General features: G+C 41.3%; 1 protein-coding gene across 1 annotated transcript in view; it reads right to left on the bottom strand.

Annotated features, from left to right (window-relative positions):
* Window positions 1-606: 606 nt before the first annotated feature.
* The window catches only part of LOC148524711 (dysbindin-like), a 108,657-nt gene continuing 85,665 nt past the window's right edge, over window positions 607-23,598 (bottom strand). The window contains exons 4-6 of the mRNA XM_088471629.1: window positions 8,809-8,964; window positions 4,791-4,934; window positions 607-1,808 (exon numbers count right to left, since the gene is read on the bottom strand). Coding sequence (XP_088327755.1) covers window positions 1,552-1,808; window positions 4,791-4,934; window positions 8,809-8,964 — 557 coding nt within the window. The 3' untranslated portion in view covers window positions 607-1,551. The remainder of the gene's footprint in view (window positions 1,809-4,790; window positions 4,935-8,808; window positions 8,965-23,598) is intronic.

Below are 23,598 nucleotides of genomic sequence, written 5' to 3'. Positions count from 1 at the left end.
CAATTTCATAGTATGATTTGAGGTACAGAAAAACTAGACATTTTGGATATAATAAAGAACACCTTTGGAACTTTGACCTCTACCTATTCTGGATTCACGGTGACCATCAACCAATTCAGTTTTGTAATTTTGTTTTTATAGTGTAGTATGTGCTAGCACAAGTTCCCGTAACAGTTGAAAATGAATCAAGTGTATGTGGAGTATAGGTGATACTCTGTATCAGCACAAGCTGCAAGCAGTAACATAAATTATAGGTGATACTCTGTATCAGCACAAGCTGCAAGCAGTAACATAAATTATAGGTGATACTCTGTATCAGCACAAGCTGCAAGCAGTAACATAAATTATAGGTGAATAATATACATTCCAAATAAAAGCAGCAGTGAATACAATTTTAAACTGTTATATTATAACAACTGTACGTGTTTACCACATTTGGCAAGACAAATGCCACATTGAATGCAATAATTCTGAAAATGAAGTTGAAATAATGCAAGATTTTGTAAATGAGCATATTATTGGCATTAATTCCAATGTGTGGCATAAATAAATGTAGCATTTTTTGTTAATTGTTCTAAAATTAGAGATATAGTAACACAGTCTGCATGTTATTAAATTATTTTATTTGTGAAGGAAGGTACACAATAATTGGCACAGGTTAAAAAATAAAAATACTGTTTTAATGAAGTGAAAATTATGTCCAAGATGAATCTGGATATGCATTATAAATCTCCATTTTCCAGTGCCTCGTGTGATGTTCGCCTTCTGAGGTGAGTGGAGCGCAGCATCAAATCATTGTATACATTTTAGCAAGAGTCATAATTACTCAGATAATATATATATATATATATATAAAACAGTCACATAGGCGGCACTCGGGTAAAAACGAAACCAACTCACATAGCAGTTAGTGAAACGTCACTTCACTAACTGCTATGTGAGTTGCTTTAGTTTTTACCAGAGTGCCGCCTATGTGACTGTTGTGTTTCAGTGCACGTTTGTGACACTGTGGAGGGCACCAGGGACCGTTATGCCTGTTTACCACTGAGTGCCGGATTATTTATATATATATATATATATATATATATATATATATATATATACATATACATACATACATATTGTATATCTCACTCTTATATACTGCATTTTTTTTTATAGCGGTTTGTATTCCAGAAATACTTTGCACTGTTTGAAGAATACTTTGATGGCATTAGAAAGCAATTCAGCTCTGCGAAAGTTCTAGTAAAACCTTCAACAGACAGCATGCAGGATAAAGATCCCTTATCTCGTAGAAACTTAAGCTTTTTAAAAAACTAAGCAGACATGAATGCAGAGTAATAATTTATCCTCCCCTTTTCTACATTGCTGATAGAAAACACACTAGTCCACACATTTTCTTCATAGAATAAGCCCAATACACAGTTTGTGTAAATCAGTAAAAGATGGCTGTAGAACAGTGTATGGAGGCATTTGGCTTCAAAGGTCATTTAGTATTTTTTTTTTTGTTCCACTAAATGACAAGGAATAGTACTGACAAGACTCTTGTACTCATGCTGTATGAGAATCGCTTTCATCACTAACATCAAAAGTGGTCTTTGCAACATGGCTGACGCCTGGAAGTACAGAGTCCACATGAATGTCCTCATCATCTGACTGAACAACAGGTGATTCCCCTCCATCTTCACTATTTTCCAGACTAGCCGAATCAGTGCATGTGGAGGACAGAGAGGAAAGTTTGTGTCTGAGCTCAGCTTGGCTGGGAACCTGAAGTGTTATCTCATTCCGACATGCATCGAAGTCGGGACCTTCAGCATTCCACATGAGGAGAGAGCACACAAGATAAAATATAGTTAAAAAGGTATGAAGTCTGCTGTATGGACTAAAACAAAAATAGAGCATGCTGGTAAACTAGGATTAGAACATGTCTCATGGAATCTAGATTAAAGGAATGTGTGCAGCAAATGAAGCAGCGATATTGGCAGTAGCAACCAAAGAAACATGACATTAAGTACATTGTACCAATGACATTAGAAAATGAATCGATTCAATTCTAGATGCAGCGCTACACAGGTTTTTCTGGCCACAGATCAAAATGTGACAGTTGTCCCCTAACAGAACTGCGTATTGGTGTCTCCAGCAAAATGTCAGAATAGATTGCAGCATCCATGATGATAGTGTGTGATATTTGTTTTATCTGCAGTCACATGTGAGCTCAGCCCCTGAGCATAGATAGGCTGCTATATTTTCTTATGTGTTCCCTCATTAGTGCGGGTATTCTGTAACTCCTTACAGGAATGTGTCCAACTAATCAGTCAATATACAGATGTGTCCTCATACACTATTGCAATGTGATGTTCATTTGATATGCGACACCTGTATATCTGTGTGCGACTGAGTCTGAACCTGTATACAGAGTCCTACGATGCAACGGTTGCGGCCTTTTTCTTGCGTCAAGTTCCGTTGTGCTTCGTTTACAGACCGAGATGCACACAGATATACAAGTGTCGTATAGCACACTAATCAGCACAGTCTCTCATGGTGCACTGTGTATTGAGGCTAGGCGTATGAGGACATATCTGTAGTAACGACTGATAATTCTGTTCTACTCTAGAGGGTAGATTTACTATTGCTTCTAAAAATGAACAGTGAAAGAAAGCACTACAGTGATTGTAGAGCTTTATGAGACATGAGGTCACAAATAGCAGAAACAAGAGAACCATTCTGTGACTGTTCCCCTCTCTGCTCTTACCCTACATGTTACAGAAACAACTTCATGTTTCTCAAGGCCACACATCTCCGAATAATTTCCCATCTGTGAATCTTTTGTATGACAGATGCTTAATGCTATTACTAACATTTACTTATACGGTGCCAGCATATTCTGTTACGCTTTAAAATACTTGTACAGAAAACTTTTATTCCCATTGCTGGGGCTGCACAGCTATTAGTAAAAGATACATAAATTAAACATTAACAAGCTGAAATATTGCATGATGCCCAGCCATTTGCATTATATGTAAAGGTAGCTTGTGTTCTTTTCTGTCAAATTTACAAAACTTATCATACTATAAAATAACCTTAAAGTGGTTATTAAAAAGATTAAATATTGCAAATCCAGAAAAAGTCTGTAATTACTTTTCAAATCTCCATTATGTAGCTTTGAATAAATTTGGATGAATAGACGAAACAGGTCGTCTTTTGTGTTTTACTATCCACAAAGATTCTGCTTTCCACTGAACGGAGCAACTTAATATCCGCTTATCTATAGTAAGTAATATGTGCAATTAACATTTAGCACAAATGCCGTCTAAAGCCTTGATCAAACAACATTATCCTAATTTAACCAAAGATCCCGGGTACCTCAAAGAAATGCACAATTTCTACAGCTGGTCAATACTTGCCTGTCTGATCAGATTTTAGGCACATGCCACAATTTGGTTGAAATCAAACAATCAAATTGTCAGGAAAAATTTGTATGCATGGGAACAGCATTAAGCCTTGAACACACTGTTGCTGATCCCCTTGTTATGAGACCGACAGCCGCTATGCTGCCGGTCTCAATACCGGCATCGAAATCCCGACAAGGAACTTAAGATAGGCACTGAAATACAGACGCCTATCTTTATCCCGAAACTGGAACGCCGAAGGACACCAGTCCAAACGGGGTAAGTCAGGGGCACTCTTAACATTAGCCGGGAGGGGGGGTTTAGGTAGCGGAGCAGGGTTAGGGTTAACTTTGGGGGCGGGAGGGGTAGGGTTAAGCACCCCTATGGGGGAGTGTTAGGCACGCCCCCCAGGGGGGAAGGTTAGAGCTAGGAACCCTCCCCGGAGGGTTAGGATTAGGCTGCACTAAGGTGCCTATAATATCCAGATGCATATATGTTGCCAAGTGTAGCATATGCCTTGGATCAGACTGCATCTGCACATTAGGCATGGTATCATACCAGATATGGTTGTACACATGATCACTGAAAGTATGAATCATTTGGGAGGCAAACACATGGTACTGTGTCCGTCATGCAAAACAGTATTAACTGTGCTGTAAGCACTTTATTTAGCACATTAAAAAACATTTTTTATTTAGGATACATAGTAAAAAGAATAAATATATATCTTTGTTTCCAGGCAAAAACACAGCAATACAGCGCTTTCAGCCGCAGCTCTTCCCTGTTGAGAGAAGATTGAGCTCCGGTTCTCCATGTCTGATGTACATGGGACTAGTCTTTACAGAGTCTTCCTACAATTGTAGCAGAATTATTGCCTTATTATGCCTTTAATTCACATTCATAAGTTAACTATGTAGTATCTAAACAAATGAATGCTATATGAGGACGAGAGGACCAGTATGAATGTGGATTGTTGTAATCGAAACAAAAGATAGTTCTATGGCTACTAATTCATGTTTCAGGAACACTACAGCCCGTCCAGAAATAATATGATTACTTCTAGTCTGCATCAGGCTATTACCGCACCTACCATGCTGGATCTATGAGAAAGTATGGGCATTACAGTCCTTCTGCTGATTTACCAGCCATTTCATGAAATGCTAGCAACTAGACCGTAAATAGGAACAGGAGGAAGAAGACTATTATGAGAGAGACTGAAATGAATAATAAAATGCGTATGTACAAGGGTACTGATGAAGGCTGTGTGCAGTATGACTTTCTAGTTCATAAAAATGTATTATAATGGTAATCCACTCCATAAGCACGTAGGATCTCTATCAAACTGTCCCTATAAAACTATTAAATATAGCTATACAAGGTATATATAAAATGTAGCAGTACCTATCATAGGAGACAGCACAGTGTTGTCTTCTCCTCCAGAATTTAAGAAGACGTCTAGTGCTTCCTGATCTGACATGTCCATCAGATCCATCTGCTCCAACATGTCTACGTTGACTTCCATGGAAGACATACTTCCAATTGGTTCTTTATCAAAACAAAAACATATTAAGCGTTAACAATTATGTAACTGGATGTTGGTCATTTGGAGGCCATATCTTACTGTGACTGCACCAATTATTCCAGTGATAACAATAAATGTAATACATACATAAAGGATTTGCTGTATTAAGATTTGTGTGTCAGCTGTGTATATTACCTGTAAGCGGCTAGTGTTCCATTCAGTGCCTTATTTGGTTACATCAGAAATCTAGTTCACATGACAGAACCCAGCATCAAATGGATGGAGGAAGATGTTTTGGAAGGAAGTATGAGCTAAATGTAGCAACCTGCTTTTGTCTGAATACAAATTGCAGCTTTAAATCTAGCGACATCTCTGAAATTTTGCAGCTGCCCGCAGGCTCTATATGTCTAATCTACCTGCATGGTCTGCAAAATGTGCCCATTCCAGTGTGTACAGACTCATGGACAACTAGTTACCAGGAAGATCCTGAATTTTAATTTAGGATCATGGCTAGATGAGATGTATTATAAAAAAAAAAAAAAAAAAAAAAACAGAAAAAGAAAAACAAACAGAAAAAAAAAGTATGAGTGCACAATGATTTTCTCAGGGAAAACTGTTTAAACATCTCAAATGTTCAGTCAAGTACACAAACTTTATTATACAGGTTGAGTCTCCCATATCAAAATATTCCGAAATACGGGATTTATTTATTTTTTTTAAGCATGACTGAGATAGTGACACCTTTGCTTTTTGATGGTTCAATATACACAAACTTTGTGTAAGGCACAAAATTATTAAAAATATTGTATAAAATAACCTGCAGACTATGTGCCTGTATCAGCAAAGATCGCAGTTGCTTATACGCACGCAATCGGCCAATTATTTCGCACTGTGCATGCAAATGCATCGGAGTGTGCAAACCAGACGCTGCGATCGGGTCTGCAATCGAAGTGACACACAGACCCATCGCAGAGTGATTGTCAGGAAGTGCTGCTTTTGGGTGGTGACAGGAGGTGTGGTCGGGCGAAAGCAGGCGTGCCAGTGTGTTTCAACGGCGTTAAATTGGCGTGCATAAATTAGCCACTGCGATACCAGACGCAGCCTGAAGTCTCATAGCATGCGCTGAAGTAAGCAATTCCTGAGTGAGGTCTGACCTGCCTTAATTGTGCATTAAGGTCCGATGTTACTCGATGTTATCGATTATTTCGCTTTGTTGCCAAAGTATACGGATGTGAGTAAGGGAAAGTGGGCGTCCTTATGTCAGGCTGCAATTGCAATGCGAATGCAAACATTTACATATCACCACTGATATTAGCAACTGCGTTGTGTGCATACAGTATAAGCAGAATAGAGAACCTCGCTGAATCAGGCACTGTGTGTATAAGGTGTATGTATATAAAAAAAATTCATTCTGTGTTTAGATTTGGGACCCATTCCCAATATATTTCATTATGGTATGCAAATATTCCAAAATATGGAATATTCTAATATCCAAATACCCCTGATCCCAAACATTTTGGATATGGGAGACTTAACCTGTACACGTTATTAAAAAACATAAATCATAAAATCACATAAAATGTACAAGTTTCAGCACAAAAAAAACAATAAGGATCCAATAACCATTGGGAATATAAACACATTATCTAAATTACACAATGTAAATGAATGTATCTATTTCTTGAAACAGAAGCTAACTGCAGATAAATATTAGAGGTTACAGGCTCAATAAGCTGGACATAGTAAAATCAGTCGCCGGTTGTCTCATCCTCTAAATTGAACCAGATCAGTGAGAATAATGATAGGGAGTAAAAATTATCCAAGCTACAGTTATATTAACACTTCTGTTGGCCGCACTGTTTTATCAGCACTTTCCATATAGGTCGCTGTCTCCCCAGTCACTGTTGTGCAGGTTTGAACGTGTTACGTCAGTTCATTTGTGACTGCAGTGCAAGAAAAAATGGCTGCCCCACTTGTAATTTGCACGAAAGAAGAGCATTGTGCACAGATTTGTTTTTTGTGGTCTGAGGGTGTCTGGTGCCGATATTTATCGAAGACTTTGCGCACAGTATGGATAAAGTGTTTTGTTGCGAAGAAGTGTGTATGTATGAATGGATAGAGAAGTTCAAAGGAGGTCGCACAAGTGCCAGCCATGAAGAAGGAGCTGGAAGCACGTCCACGTCTGATGAGAACAATGAGCGTGCACATGAACTGATTCTGTTAGATAGATGAATGACAGTGGATTATGTTGCAAATCACTAGCCCTAAGAGGACGAAGATCCAAGTCTGATAAGAGGTGAAGACAGCGGTGCATTCATGACTCGCAGCTCAGATTAAAACATATTTTAGTGAGGTACTCTGAAAGCTTGTTGACAGATGGACAAAGCGTATTGAAAAGCAGAGAGATTATGTTGAAAAATAATGTATTTGTCTGTTCTGAAAGTAGATTAAAATAAATTCCACAGCCAGAGTGCGGATAACTTTTAACTCACCCGTGTGTGTGTGTGTGTATACACACACACACATACATATACATACTAGCTGGGTACAGTGGCGTAACTACTGTGGGTGCGGCTGCTATGGTGCCTGAACTGCCTCTGTGGCCCGCCGCTCCCCCTGCACCCAGTCACGCACACAAGGTGGGCCAGCCAGTCCAGTCAGGGCCATGAAGGGGGGCCCAGGTGTCAGCTATGTTGATTTGGTGTTTGCCTGCCAGCTGATTACAGCTAGCGCACTGGCAGGCAGTAATGGAGAGACCACGCCACTGGTTGCGAGGCAATCAGAGTTTGCGGAACGGGAGCCAATCAGCAGTGGCTGCTCCTGATTGGCTGCCAGTCTGCGAACTCCGGTTGGCTCACGACCGACGCCAGATTCAAATTGCGCCTGCGCAAATATACAGCCAAAGTCATTAAGAACTATCTTCAGCGTAAAGAAGAACAAGGAGTCCTGGAAGTGATGATATGGCCCCCACAGAGACCTGATCTCAACATCATCAAGTCTGTCTGGGATTACATGAAGAGACAGAAGGATTTGAGCATGCCTACATCCACAGAAGATCTGTGGATAGTTCTCCAAGATGTTTGGAACAACCTCCCTGCAGAGTTCCTTCAAATACTGTGTGCAAGTGTACCTAGAATGGTATGTAGTTAGGAAGCCGGCGGTCGAAATGCCAACCGCCGGCTTCCAGACTGTGAAAGCGGAGACGGAGAGCTGAAGGGGGGGGGGGGGGTAGGTGCGGGCGTTAGGTTTAGGTGCTCCCGAGGGGACTTAGGGTTAGGCACCCATCCTCGGGAGGGTTAGGCTAGGAAAAGCGGAGGGTTAGGCACCCCCCCGGTGATGGTTAGGGATAGTCACCCCTAAAGGAGGGTTAGGGTTGGGGTGGGGGGCACAGGGAGGGGAGATGGTTAGGTGGTTTACTTACCTCTGTCGGGATCTTCTGCTGCCGGCCTTCCGGCGTCGGTATTTCATCCGCCGGGCTTAGGTCCGGCGGTATGATATACCCATTCCCCGTGAATAATTGAAGAATTGATGCGGTTTTGAAGGCAAAGGATGGTCACACCAAATATTGATTTGATACAGATTTCTCTTCCGTTAACTGATAAAAATAAACTTTTGAAACATTCTTACTTTGCAGCATTTTTTTCACACCAGCCTAAAACTTTTGCACAGTATATTGTGTGTGTGTATATATATATATATATATATATATATATATATATATATACATATACACACACACACAGACATACACGTACACACATAGTAGGAACACGAAATTCAGTCACTAGATGAAAATCATTGGAATCTTGCAACTGTATCTTTTCCCCATTACGTGGCAGTAGTATCAATGTGCATAGAAGGCAATATGCAGCAGTCTGTATGGATGGAAATACTTGCCTCGTCTCTCTGTTATCTGCAGGTACCCAGTAGAGAGGTACTGCTCCATGTCCTGCTGGAAAGCCTCTTCAAAGAACTTCTGCCTTTCTTTTAGCTTCATCTGCTGAGCATATTCCAAGTCCAGGACTCTCTGTGTGTGTTCTGCATCCAGCTCAGCTATTAGATACAAAGCACAAGGTCAGAGGGACTGCATGCAACATTAAAAAGTCTCTACTATTAGCAGATGCTCCCATATCACAAACAATGTGCATGCCAATATAAAGCATACCAAAACAAGAGGATTGTCACCAGGACGTGCATTCAGTTACGCTTCATTATAAAGCACATCACTGGAGTGTGACATTTCACAACACAATAGCCTACAATTCATTGTAAGATATGAATGAACATTCATACAGGAAAGTAGCCTTGTTTTATCATCCAATTCACAATGAAAACAGATTAGCATGCCCACCTTCACATATGACTAGAAGACTATACATACTGTACATACTAATTGGACTATTTCATACCAGTTTTTGCCTACAGCATTATCATTTGATCTCTTCATTGACAGAGCAATCTTTACAGTACACAGAGGCAAAGGAAGAAAGGGGACATTTCATGGTACCAGATCACAAAGTAATGATACAGCGATGTAAGGAGTAAGCCTTCTATATAATATGCCATAGTAGTGGTCTGTAATCTTACTGCACATTGAGGATGTCTATAACCACATACAATCAGACAAGGTGTTTTTATACACATGATACAAAAGTGCAAAAGTTATTTTCTTGAGATTTCAAAATGATTAGATGGTGAGATTACTTACCCTGGTGCACAGGTCAGAGAGTGGTACAGACTGGTATCATACAACCAAGTCTCTATCCAATTTTAATCATTCCCATCATTCACAAAAGGGATAGGATACAGCAGCTGGAGGAAAACAATTGTTTCCCTTGACTGCAGGGGAAACAGTGAGCCTGTGTTTGACAGTCGCTCTGACAGTTTGACAAGACAGGATATGATCCCACTGATAATAAAGGTTTCACAAGTGGGGCTGGGGCAGTGTGATGGTGATACAGGAGAGGCTTTGGACATTGTGGTAAGAGGCACAGGAGAAGCTGGTATTGTATGAATAGTGTTTCAGATGGCCCTGGGGATATGTGATGGAGAAGAGGCATAAGAGCAGCTCACTAGGTTTGATGGGGGAGGGGTGCATAGGAGAGGCTCACACAGGGCTGTGTGTGAGTGGTGCCATCTCCCAGGCCACAAGGCCAGGAAGTACACTGCAGTGTTTAGAGATCGGAGCTCAGCAGTCATAGAAGACACAGTGATGCAGATAGGAGTGTGTCAGGTGACCAGGAAGTGCACTGCAGTGTTTAGGAATCGGAGATCAGCAGCAAGAGAAGACACAGTGATGCAGGCAGTGGCGTAAGTTCATCCCAGTCGCCCGGAGGCAAGTTCTAATTTGGCGCCCCCCACAAGAAAAAAATAACAATAAATGTGATGTATATGTATCAATCTATACACGCGCATGCACACGCACAAGCACACAAACACACTAAAATAGAATGTTCCTATTGGGCCTATTTGCTAAAGTAAATATGCAGGATATGCACAGGGAGAATACCTTTGTTGCTGCTGCCTGTTGGTATATTTCCACCCAGAAACCGCCTCTACACCATTTTTTATTTGAAAACAAAACAGTCGAGTGATCGGTCTACAACAAGTAATTTTGTGTTACCTACACATTTCCTTCTACCTGTACCCCCTTCTGTCTGTCCGTGCCTCTATATGTGTAGGCTCGCCAGATCATCCCTTTTAATTCAGGACACACATGAATTACACAAGTTCTGTGGCTGGCTAACTTCAAGTCCCCATATTACCTGGTTTTCATCAGCTACAGATGGCATTTCTAGAGAGGAGGGGGCCCGTGTGCAGTCTCCGACATGGGCCCCCTCCTCTCTGTTCGGCGGTCGGCAGAGCACTGAGCTGTGCGCAGCCAGCACCGGAATTATAGACTCTAGGCACTAGAGTATGCCCAGAGTCTATAGAGTATGCTCAGGTCACTGGGAAAATGGCCACGGTGGCCATTTTCCCTGTACTGCACATGCGCAAATGACGAGAAAATGGCCGCGGTGGCCATTTTCCAGTCGTCTTTACAGCGCCGGACCCCGTGCCGACGTGGGACTCCGGAGAGATAAGTAATACTATGGGTGCAGGCAGGGCAGTTTCTAGGGTCTGAGGCTCCCAGTGCGAGCAGCCAAAATGCGCCCCCCTCCTTTAAGGAGCAGTAATATTGTGGAGTGGGCGTGGCCTCATTGTAAGGGGGTGTGGTACCACGGTAAGGGAGCGTGGTCTCGAAAGACTACAGAATGTCAGCCGCTGTGACTACTGAGCCCAGGGGTGGCTAACCTGTAAGAGGCAAAGCGCTGAAAAATATATGTAGTTAAATCAAAGACAGACAGCATGCACGCGCCGAAGGCGCGCGCTCAAAAATTGGGTTGGGGCCTAGCTGTCACAAGCCCACGCCGCACTTGTGCGTGCATGCCTTTGGTGTGACATTTGCAGAAGTATGACCTTGTATCACACCCATTTTTAGTCAGGTTGGGGTCGAGCCCAGCACATTGAAGATACAAGCCATAGCCACATAAAATACAATATAAAACTGAAAAAAGCCAGGTCCACATAAAATACACTGAAATAAGCCAGGTCCTCATAAAATACACTGAAATAAGCCAGGTCCTCATAAAATACACTGAAATAAGCCAGGTCCACATAAAATACACTGAAATAAGCCAGGTCCACATAAAATACACTGAAATAAGCCAGGTCCTCATAAAATACACTGAAATAAGCCAGGTCCACAGGATTACACTGCAACAAACCACTTCCACATAAAATATATTGGAAAAGCCAGAGGCACATAAACTACGTTTTAAAATCACATCCACCTCAAATACATTATTAAATCCAGAACCACATAAAACACATTGAAAAAACAAGATTCACATAATACACACTCTTCATTCCAGCCCCCTCCCTTGCCATTCCAGCCCGACAGGTCTTAAGCTGGCCACACACTAGACCAACTTACATCCAACCAGCCAACTTGTTGATTGGTTGGAATGAAAATCTGGTAAGGAATGGGAGTAAATGATGATCAGCAATTTGCTCCTAAATGTCAGAAAACAGATGAAAATGGTCGTCAGACAAGTTTGTTAAATGTTTGATCTAAGCAATTTGTTCAAACAACAGTTTTTGTTCATTTTCCGGCGTTTGGGAGCAAAGTGCTGATTGTCATTTGCTTTCATTCCTTACCAGATTTTCATTCCAACCAATCAACAAGTTGGCTGGTTGGATGTAAGTTGACTGCCTCCATTGTCTCCGGCAGTTCCGCCACTGGATGCAGGTAGGAGAATCAATGGACACTGAATCTTAGTGTAGTGAGGGGAGAGATGCAGCGAGTAAGGGTTGAGACAGGCTCCCAGCACTCAGACCCATCTCCATGTGTGCCTCCCCAGCCATTGACCTCAACGCACATCACTGGTGGGCAACACCAGGGCCGGATTATATCCGGGGCAACAGGGGCGGCAATCCTGGGGCCCCCACACAATGTCCTTCACACTTACTAACCAAAGCCGGAGCACAGCGTTTAGCTGTCTCACCTCCGGTCCGCGGTCTCCTCCTCGGTGGCTCAGCTGTTGCCTTCCCTGTTACAGCAGCCGCCAAGGAGCTTCACTCACTGTAGACAGCACCTGATACTATGCAGTCTCACGAGATTTGATGTTATCTCGCGAGACACACCAGAGGTGAGACAGACCGCAGAGCTGCCGCAGAGTGGACACCCGCCAAGGCTTCTTTTCAATGTGTTCCTCGCAGATTGTCCCGATGTCTGCTGTGCCTATTGTAAGACCTACAAGGCATCACAGGTAAATAATATATGTAACAAGAAGATACTAAAATATATATATTATATATATATATACATACATACATGTGCGCACAGCATGTGTGTAATACAGCTATACATATATTTTTGCACTTGAAATCCAAGGTCATTAAATTTGTATATATTTACACAATATATAATACACGTGTAATGACCTTGAATTTCAAGTTCAAATAATATTAGATTATATATATATATATATATATATATATATATGGGCCCCCACAAGTTTGTTGGCCTTGGGCCCCCACAGATATTAATCCGGCCATGGGCAACACCGTCACTACCCCACGGCCCCCACCTGGCTAGCAGGTCAGCAGCACTACTGCAATGCTGCTCAGAGCATACAAAGAATGCAGTGCAGATTTTTCCAGCCCCTCAAGTGATATGACATGTTCAGTGGCCTGCACAGGGTAGGGATGGCCATCACAGTGGCAAATGCAGGATTTCTAGAGTGGGTTTTCCAAATGCTTAACTTTAGAGTGAGTGTGGCCAGTCCATGAAGAGGGCATAATTAGCACTTCTCCTGTTTTAATATGCGTAATACATATTGTATGTCATAATTCCAGTATGTACAGGACCAGTGATCGCAGTAAGCCATTAGATACGGCAGTAGGGCCATCATGCCTGAGCTGAATGTTTTTATTTCAGATGTGGCACTGGGCACCATTCCAGACCATTGGAGCAAGTATGGGAGTCTGAGGGAGCACAAGAAGAACCTAGCACTGCCCTGGACATATATGTACATATTGGTCTTCTTATGCGCCGATTAGTATATTAATATACAGTATTAATAATTAACCCTTTTGATGGCAGTGCACCCCTAACAGTGCACATTTTCCAGATCTCCTAGTGGTGCATAAGTGTGTTTATTACTGGATGACACATGTTAAAAGATCCACAGGTGGTGCTAATTATTTAATTTGTGATACTGAGAAGAACATGCAGCACTAGTAAAATTTTATAATATTACTATTTCTGTGGGCTGGGGAGGGGGGTTTCCAGGCAACTGGAAACTCCCCCTGCATCTGCCTATGACCGGTACTGCAACCATCAATGGTTGCCATTGATGGTTAGAAACTGTGTTATCATCTACCATCAATATTTCCTGCTATCGGATAGCCGCGCATGTGCAGAAGAGGTTTTGCTGGAGAAAGGGTCAGCCAGCAAAAGTTTCTTCAGCGCATGAGCAGCGTGGCTCCCCCGTTTGCTGGCTCTAGTTGTTGCTGGGTCCAGAGTTTCATTCCTAGACTCACTGGTGCCAGCCCCCATAGACCAATAGACTCCTTGTCTCCAGTCCAGTCCTTTCAAAAAATATATATAATCATATGATTGATGAGCAAAATGATCTCAGACTCATCATGATCATGTGATGGAGAGTCAGTGTATAGGGCAGGCCAGGGTCACCTGTCCACGCATCCCACAGCAGACTTTGCACTGCAGTGTACAGCCACAATGGAGCCCATACGTTTATGAGCACGCAGAGGCAGAGCAGTACAGCAGCCGAACATGCGTGACGTAAATCTTAGTCAGTGTGTCACACGAGTCAGGTAGTCACTTAACTGAGCAGCTGAGGGAGGAGAAAGAACTGACAACATAGACCTACAAGTAGCCACCTTCACTGTCTATGAAGATAGATATAGTGAGTGGGGCTGCTGAGTGCTGACTGACAGGCGTCCGCTCAGTATATTTGCCATCTAGTTCTCCGCCATTGATGGTAAAAGCATTCGATAATCGGCCATAAACCATTGGTGGTTTCAAATCATCGAAGGTCAATTACCATTCCTAGCATACGGCGTCAGTGAACCCGGTTCAGGCATGTGACGGGGGCACAGGAGAGGCTGGTGTAGCATGAAAGGTGTGTGGGAGAGGATTGACCACCATAATGGAGGCACAATGTGATTTCATAATCCCACTGTGGTACATTTTATAATTTAGTAGCCTCCATAGAAACTATGGAGGCTGCTTTTCCGAACAGCGGCAGATAGCTCCCTTCATACATTATAGGGATACATGCAGCTGTTTTCAGTGGACTTCCAGCAAAAAAAGTGTAAATAAATATACCCCTCAATGTGTTGCTTTTCTCTGCAGCACCCAAATACAATTATTAGTGAGTTCAGTTATTCAGCAGCAGTCTGTTTGCTATACATGTGCTGCAAGATAGATTAAGGAGGAGGTGCCCATTAGTGGGCAAACCTTTTAAGAGAGCTTTCCAGCTGGGGGGTTCACATGTTGCCTGTGATTCTGACTCACACAATGCAAAAAAATAATCTAAACAGGTGGAGTCGGCTATATTTAAGAACCATAACCAACTAGTATCACTCTCCGTAGATTTCCCCTCCACCTAGGGAGGATGTATTAACTTTAAGCTATATGCCACAAGGAGCATGTGCCTTCACATAATGTAAGCACTCTCCATGATCACATATTAAAAATGTGCTTGGGTCTTAGATTTGCTATTCTGTGTCCATGTTCTTATAGCATGCTATCAATCACAACCAGTACAAGCACTGGTGTCTGCATATTTAAAAAGTCACTTTGCTATCAGGGATGAAGGACACCCACCTGCAGTCCTCCCAGACTCACATTAGTTACTCAATCATTGAACAAAGCCATTTCAGTCAAGAATATATTTGTTTTATACAGCTCCACAAGCAAATGTACAGATGTGTCAATATATTGCTAGAGTATAAATTTTTCCAAGAGAAGATATTAAATATTTGAACCATACAACAAATGATTTTAGAGGTTTCACATCTAGTGATAGCATTGCTGGAATGTGGGAAACGGGAACCTTGCTTTGTATTTTCACAGATAAAACTAACCAAACAAATAAAACAGATAGACAAAGAAGGACACATTGGGAGGAATTCAATTAGCCGGGAGAACCCGTTTTCACACGTTAAAGTGTGTAAAAGTGAATTTCAGGTGAAATAAAAAATTAACGTGCAATAATTTTTCATACGATTTAATGCAAATTTCTTTTCACCATCTCCTGAGCAGGTGAAAAGTTGGGGAAAATCCCTATTTCAAGGTAAAAATGTCCGGACTTAAAACAGAACCCCTGGGACACCTTCCTTAATGACTAATTAGGCAAAATATTTTTTTTAATTAGCTTAATTTAGCCAATAACGACATGTCATTTTTGGGGAGAAAATTTGCAAAGTGTAGAAAAATGGGTTCATTGATGTGGGACAGGTATATGGGGGTGCTGTATGAGTGGGACAGGCGTTTTTAAGATTGCAGGTGGCTGTTAGAGGTGTATTTTGAAGGTTTTGTTTTTAAAAAGTGGCTTAAAATGACACAAATATATACTTATAGGCATTTGTATGCACCCCCAATTTAAGTAAAACAATTATCTTGCAAAAAATAAGCACTTGCTTTCTAGATCATCTTTTCACTGTTTTAGAAAAGTGCTTATAACAGCCATTTCACACAATTTATAAACCCCAAATACTTTTATTATAGCCACTAATAGACTTCTATACGGTTATCCTATATAAGATTGTCTTTTTTTGGGGTACAGACAGATTTCCCCATTTTCACCTATACTTTTACACCTATATCTCGTATGTAAAACCTGCAAGAATTATCGTGCGAATGCTGGAAGACAACTATTAGAATTGAATTGTGCGAAAAACGGGAGCGCGCATACAGGCGAAAAGTGAATTTAATGGGCGATAGGTCCGATGTGTTAGCGCACAAAAAGTTTACGTTTTATCGAGGCTAATTGAATTTTCCCCCATTATGTGTGATAAGGGGCTCTGCACACACTGCGATTTATGGAACTTATAACAGCTCTGGTTAGACACAACTTGATACCAAAGTACCTCACAATATTTAATTTACAGAATTGGACAATGTATTTTGCAGTTTAGATACATATTAACCTTCAGGGGAGCTATATTTAATATGAGGATTTTCATCTAACGTACAATAAAGCATGACTGAGTACATCCTACTACTAAACATGCTAAACCTGACACACATACTGAGTGTTACTGATTATTGCACAGTTTAGTTTTCTGTGTCAGAAGACTCTATGAATGTGTTTTTGAAGTAAGGAAATAACATCAACCCACATTAAATATGTTTCATGCAAAAAATTTCATCTACCTAAAAGTGTTTGGCACCATCTTATTATGCTGCAAATACCACCAGATACTGTACATCTCGAGACCTGCTTTATGGTTATGGAAAGAGAAATCTCATGGGCTTTACATACACAATAGCACATTTGTTGCTTTTATAAAGTGGTGCCTAAACATTTTATCTAATAGTAATTATATATGTATACCTCCCAACATTCAGAACTCTGGAACCCAGGACTTTATGTGCGCACACAAAAAGGGACGCGGGGCCAGGCCTTGCTGCCAGCTAGGCCACGCTACCTTTGTGTTACATTTTGGGGGTGTGCCATGTGTCACGCCCTCATTTCTCATGCTGGGGGCGAGCCCAGCACTCCGGGCAGCTGCTGGGCTGCCCCTAGCCTCCTACCGCCATCTAAATGGACATACATTCACCACTGCTCTGCTATGCAGAACTGCGGTGCAGAGTTTTCCCCAACCCCCTGACCATCTGCGGGACACTGCCTGAAAAGCAGGACTATTCCACTGAAAACAGAACAGTTGGGAGGTATGCACATGTGTTGCTTAACAAATAATGCAAATGGGATGCAGGTGGAAAATATTTGAGAACTACTGGCATAGAATATATAGTGCACTATGACCACACTTGTTGTTACAGATATGTTCAGTTTATGGCTATAAACTACTCGCAAGGTGTGCTAAAGTGTAAACAGCTGGCTTGCACAATCTCTAGGTAACATTATGAATAAACATCAGTTTATGTCTGTCTTCGCTGCATGTCATTGTTTAAATTTCTAGAATTAGCTATAATGCTAATGACATTGTCTAGGATCCAGTCAGATGATCAACAGGGACCATGTCAACACCACAATGTCGACATGGCTCAACACCGTCTACATCCTCAGAATGTCAAAATCTGTAATGTGAAATGGCAACATTCAGAGGATGCCAACACTTAGAGATAGGTGCAGCCGTGACGGTTAGGCTGCTGGGGGAGGATAGGGTTAGGCTGAGGGGGGGGGGGGGGCATAGGGTTAGGCACTAGGGGGAGGGCTAGGGTTAGGGAGTGGATTGCTTACAGCAACGCCGCTGCTGAGGCGTCGCTCCCGGAACTGTTCAGCACTTTATAGCTGGGACCCAGGAAAAGACTTTGGAACCGCCGCTGCCACCGGGAGAAGGCAAGACACAATCAGACCACCAGAGACTGTTTGTCAACAGTTCCATCATGCCAACATATCATCCATGTAGACATGCAAAATGTCTACAGGGTCATTGTTGACATGCTAAGCATGTCAACAGTTTGACCCTGTAGATCTGATAACTGTAGACCAATTATACCACACCCCATCGTCCTGTCTCTTATAGTATGTTTTTTTACAAAATGCTTTTTTTAACACTATTAAAGATAATTGGTAAAATCCTGCAAACAGAAAATTAATCTTTATATCTGCATTAAACTAAAAAAAATGTTCAGTAACTTAAGATGAAAAGCAATGTGCTCCTCTAATTGTATTGTATTTAAATAACTTGGTAATATTGTACGATAACAATTTAATAGGGAATAGGGATTAGACACCATATTTTGTTTCAACATCCTTGTTAACATGCAAAGTATAATAAAACCGTGGTAGAAAATCTAGTTGCTACAGAAACATCCAGTGTGCTTGTTGTATACCAATTAGTGTTACTGCAGCCAGATGTTGCTCAGGTCCATCAGTGTAAGCAATCTGCTATTTTAAGGATAAAAACTTTAAAACAAAGAAGTAAACTACCAGATTGAAAAATGTTATGTCTTGTCATACTCGGCTATCTTATTAACTTACATAATTGAAACATTCCAGGCTCATTCTGAAACCAAATTAACTCAGACAAAATAAATGGTATAAACAACAAAGAAAACATACAAACAGAAAAACACTACAAAAAAAAATAAATTTAATCTTGAAGAGACTTCAGACAATTTGCCAAACAAATTGCTCTCTATCCATATAAATAAGCTGCAGCAACAGTCATCCAGGATCACAATCACACATTGGCCTGTGTTCTTGCTTTAAATGCTATAAGTACAGCTTGCTATTTTAAATTCTGGTTATCAACTTTGACAAAGAAAAAGAGCAGTACTATATTATTATTCACCATCTCTGGAACTAGGCTACCTTATATTATAGGTGACACTGGGCAGTTGCATTCATTTTACATTGCATGGGTCGAAAACAAGCACAATACCCTATAATAATCCGAAAAACTTGAAAAGGTCATTATTGAGCACACTAGGAAATGTCAATAAGGACTATATTTTATCCTGAGTGCGCATTTAGCTTCAGAGCGCACCAACACGTCACTGAGCTGAAAGGGGTATTCCTGCTTAGTCAATATGTCCTAAGTGGGGTGTCACACAAGAGATGCATTTTTATTTTTATCCTCAAAGAAATTAAAAAGCAGAAAAAAAAAAAACTGTTTGCATACAGAAACCTTTTTAAAAAATACGATTCAAGGTTTTCTGTTGCTACATAAAATTATTCATTTGTAAACGTCTTTTATCTTACAGTTCACACAAGTTATAATTGGTACGTCTTCCTAAACAGCCACTCGCCGGTCAGCACAATTAATTTAATATTTAAAGCCTACATGGACAGTTACAGTCACACCACATCTCTGTCCAGACTTAAAATAGATTCTAAATAAGCAACGGATATAACTGCCTAATTGATTTCTAACCGTGACCTGGATTTCATCCAGAAGTCCTGAGGGGGACTTTAGCCACAGAAGCACAAAAGACCCATTCACTGTAATTATAGTTAGACCACAGTTAAAAATTTGCAGTCTGTAAGGAGACATCACAGAGTGATACCCATAATGAATGGAATGTAACAGTCACACCTAATCATGCTTTAATATATAATACTATAAATGTGATATTTGCTTGGACTCCCATTATGTTCTTTTACAATCACAGTAAAGACAAATACTATACATGTGGTGTTACTCAATGGCAAACATTCTATAAACGGACTATAAATGGACTGATTCAAGACGTGGATGTTCTCCCTCTACAGCATTCTTCTCCAATTATATCACCCTTTCCCCATGCAGGTTGTAATTTGCTACACAGCATTGCCCTCTCCTAGTTTAGGTTGTTATTCACTACACAGCATCACTCCCTTCCAGGGGTGTGTATTTGTAGGCCACATAGCAACATTTTGGAAAGGCCCCTATGTACCACCCAATGGTGAAAAATGTATATAAACACATGTAACTTTGGCAAGGAAGGATGGGCCCCAGGCAGCACCGGCCCCCTTAACAGCTGCACCCCTTGCACCTATGGTAGTTACACCCATGCCCCTTCCCATGTACAGTAGGTTGTTATTCGCTACACAGCATCAGCCTCTTCCCATGCAGATAGTTATTTGCACAGCATCACCCTCTCCCCATGCAGATAGTTATACAGTCAGGCGCATAAATATTGGGACATTGACAGAACTTTCATATTTTGGCCTCTATTCACCACCACAATGGCTTTGAAATGAAACAAACAAGATGTGCTTTAACTGCAGACTTTCAGATTTAATTTGAGGGTAACTACATCCAAATCAGGTGAACGGTGTAGGAATTACAACGGTTTCTATATGTGCCTCCCACTTTTTAAGGGGCCAAAAGTAATGGGGCTATCAACTCAAAAGCTATTTCATGGACAGGTCTGGGCTATTCCCTCGTTATTTCATTATCAATTAAGCAGGTAAAAGGTCTGGAGTTGATTCTAGGTGTGACATTTGCATTTGGAATCAGTTGCTGTCGACTCTCAATATGAGCTGTCACTATCAGTGAAGCAAGCCATCATTAGGCTGAAAAATCAAAACAAACCCATCAGAGAGAAAGCAAAAACATTAGGTGTGGCCAAATCAACTGTTTGGAACATTCTTAAAAAGAAAGAACGCATCGGAGAGCTCAGCAACACCAAAAGACTCGGAAGACCACGGAAAACAATTGTGGTGGATGACAGAAGAATTATTTCCCTGGTGAAGAAAAACCCCTTCACAACAGTTGGCCAAATCAAGAACACTCTCCAGGAGGTAGGTGTATATGTGTCAAAGTCAACAATCAAGAGAAGAATTCACAAGAGTGAATATAGAGGGTTCACCACAAGATGTAAACCATTGGTGAGCCTCAAAAACAGGAAGACCAGATTAGAGTTTGCCAAACAACATCTAAAAAAAGCCATTACAGTTCTGGAACAACATTCTATGGACAGATTAGACAAAGATCAACTTGTACCAGAGTGATGGGAAGAGAAGAGTATGGAGAAGGAAAGGAACTGCTCATGATCCAAAACATACCACCTCATCATTGAAGCATGGTGGTGGTAGTGTCATGGCGTGGGCATGTATGGCTGCCAATGGAACTGGTTCCCTTGTATTTATTGATGATGTGACTGCTGACAAAAGCAGCAGAATGAATTCTGAAGTGTTTCAAGCAATATTATATGCTCATATTCAGTCAAATGCTTCAGAACTCATTGGACGGCGCTTCACAATGCAGATGGACAATGACCCAAAGCATACTGCAAAAGCAACCAAAGAGTTTTTTAAGGCTAAAAAGTGGAATGTTATGCAATGGCCAAGTCAATCCCCTGACCTGAATCCGATTGAGCATGCATTTCACTTGATGAAGACAAAACTGAAGGGAAAATGCCCCAAGAACAAGCAGGAACTGAGGACATTTGCAGTAGAGGCCTGGCAGAGCATTACCAGGGATGAAACCCAGCGTCTAGTGATGTCTATGCGTTCCAGTCTTCAGGCTGTAATTGCCTGCAAAGGATTTGCAACAAAGTATTAAAAAGTGAAAGTTAGATTTAGGATTGTTTAGTTTGTCCCATTACTTTTGGCCCCTTAAAAAGTGGGAGGCACATATAGAAACAGTTGTAATTCCTACACCGTTCACCTGATTTGGATGTAATTACCCTCAAATTAAATCTGAAAGTCTGCAGTTAAAGCACATCTTGTTTGTTTCATTTCAAAGCCATTGTGGTGGTGAACAGAGGCCAAAATATGAAAATTCTGTCAATGTCCCAATATTTATGCACCTGACTGTATGTTGCACAGCAATACCCTCTCCCCATGCAGATAGTTATTTGTTGCACAGTAGCACTCTCTCCCCATGCAGATAGTTATATGTTGCACAGTAGCACTCTCTCCCCATGCAGATAGTTATATGTTGCACAGTAGCACTCTCTCCCCATGCAGATAGTTATATGTTGCACAGCATCAATCTCCCCCTGTGCAGGTCGTTATTCGCTACACAGCATCACCCTCTTCCCATGCAGGATGTTAGCACAGCATCACCCTTCCCCGGTACAGGTAGTTATTTGTTGCACAGCATCACCCTCCCCCACCTTCTCAAAACATAAAACATCAGAAGTCCATAAGCAAGAAACATACAGCGTTATTTGCATGAATCATTAGTTACGATATAAGTATGTAAAAGAGACAATTTGTGAATAATAGACAATGAACATTTAACACATGAATCTCCACAAACATCAACAAACAATTGATTCATTCAAATAAATAACAATATCTGCTGTTAAAAACCAAGATATCCTTTTTGTAAGTCCTCAGCGTCATTCCCCATATATTGGCAGCCGGAGATAAAATGCTGCTCGTCTAATCAGTTAAGAAAGGCAACGCCACCAGCACTATGATAATCTGCTTAGTGAAGCAGTCTCTATATATCCAAAAATATGCTGGGAGGTTAATTGGCTACTGCTAAAATTGGCCTAGTGTGTGCTCATGTAGTAAAGAATTTTGACTGTAAGCTCCACTGGGGTAGGGCCTGATGCAAATGATGTAACATCTAAATCTGTTGGCATTATGTAAAGAAGAAATTGTAGCAACTATTATTTTATATTTGTTTGACTAATTCAAACTTCATCAGATTTAATCAGGCACAAATTTAACTCCAATATGCTAACAAAATACAGTTATTGGAAAACAAATGATATAAAAGGCAATAAGACACTTGTGTCTTTGAGGAAACTGATTCATATGATCAATTCGGGGCTATAAAATAACCCCCAGAAAAGAGGCTCTGGATTTTATCTTCATGGGGCAGTGTAGGTTCCCCAGAACAGTCATTTCACTTCAATGTATTTGCAGAAATGTAAATATCTAGGAATTGGTGTCACTAGAAGACATCACCAGCTGGTATGCAGTACCAAGATTGACAATCATTATGTTGACATTGCCTATATCAGAACCCTGCTCCCGGCATCAGTATGCCGACAATGTTAAAATGCTAATTGTGTCGCTATTAAAAAGTGCTGCTTTTGCAGTACATTTAAGGTTAAATGACCAACAATGTTAAAAGTTTCCCTATTTGGCCATGATAAAACTTTTGCAAGGCATGCTGGGATGTGTCGTTCATCAGCAGCTGGAGGGTCGCTAATTGCCCACCCCTGCTGTACAGGCTGCGTGCCAGTAGTGTCCAATGGACGCTCTGGGCAGCTCTGCAACAGCCATACAGACTGCATTTCCAGACACCTTCAAACCAAATGCAGGGGCCATGGGGCATTGATGGTGCCGCCCCCAGGGCTCTGCGTGACGGCAATGCTCCTACACTCCTAATTACGGCCCTGCTAGACATAACTTAGGCTGCATACCAGTAATGCTGTGGGTGTGTCACAGTGCTAGGTGTATCCCTAGGTAGCGAGGAAGCTCAAAGTGGGACAACCCTTATGTCACAACTCAGACTCACCTGAGTCTGCAGCACATG

The sequence above is a fragment of the Taudactylus pleione genome, unplaced genomic scaffold (assembly GCF_031769625.1).
Source record: "Taudactylus pleione unplaced genomic scaffold, aTauple2 ptg000116l, whole genome shotgun sequence".
NCBI lineage: Eukaryota > Metazoa > Chordata > Amphibia > Anura > Myobatrachidae > Taudactylus > Taudactylus pleione.
The sequence above is the reverse complement of the archived record's forward strand: the minus strand, read 5'-3'. Positions and strand labels throughout refer to the sequence as shown.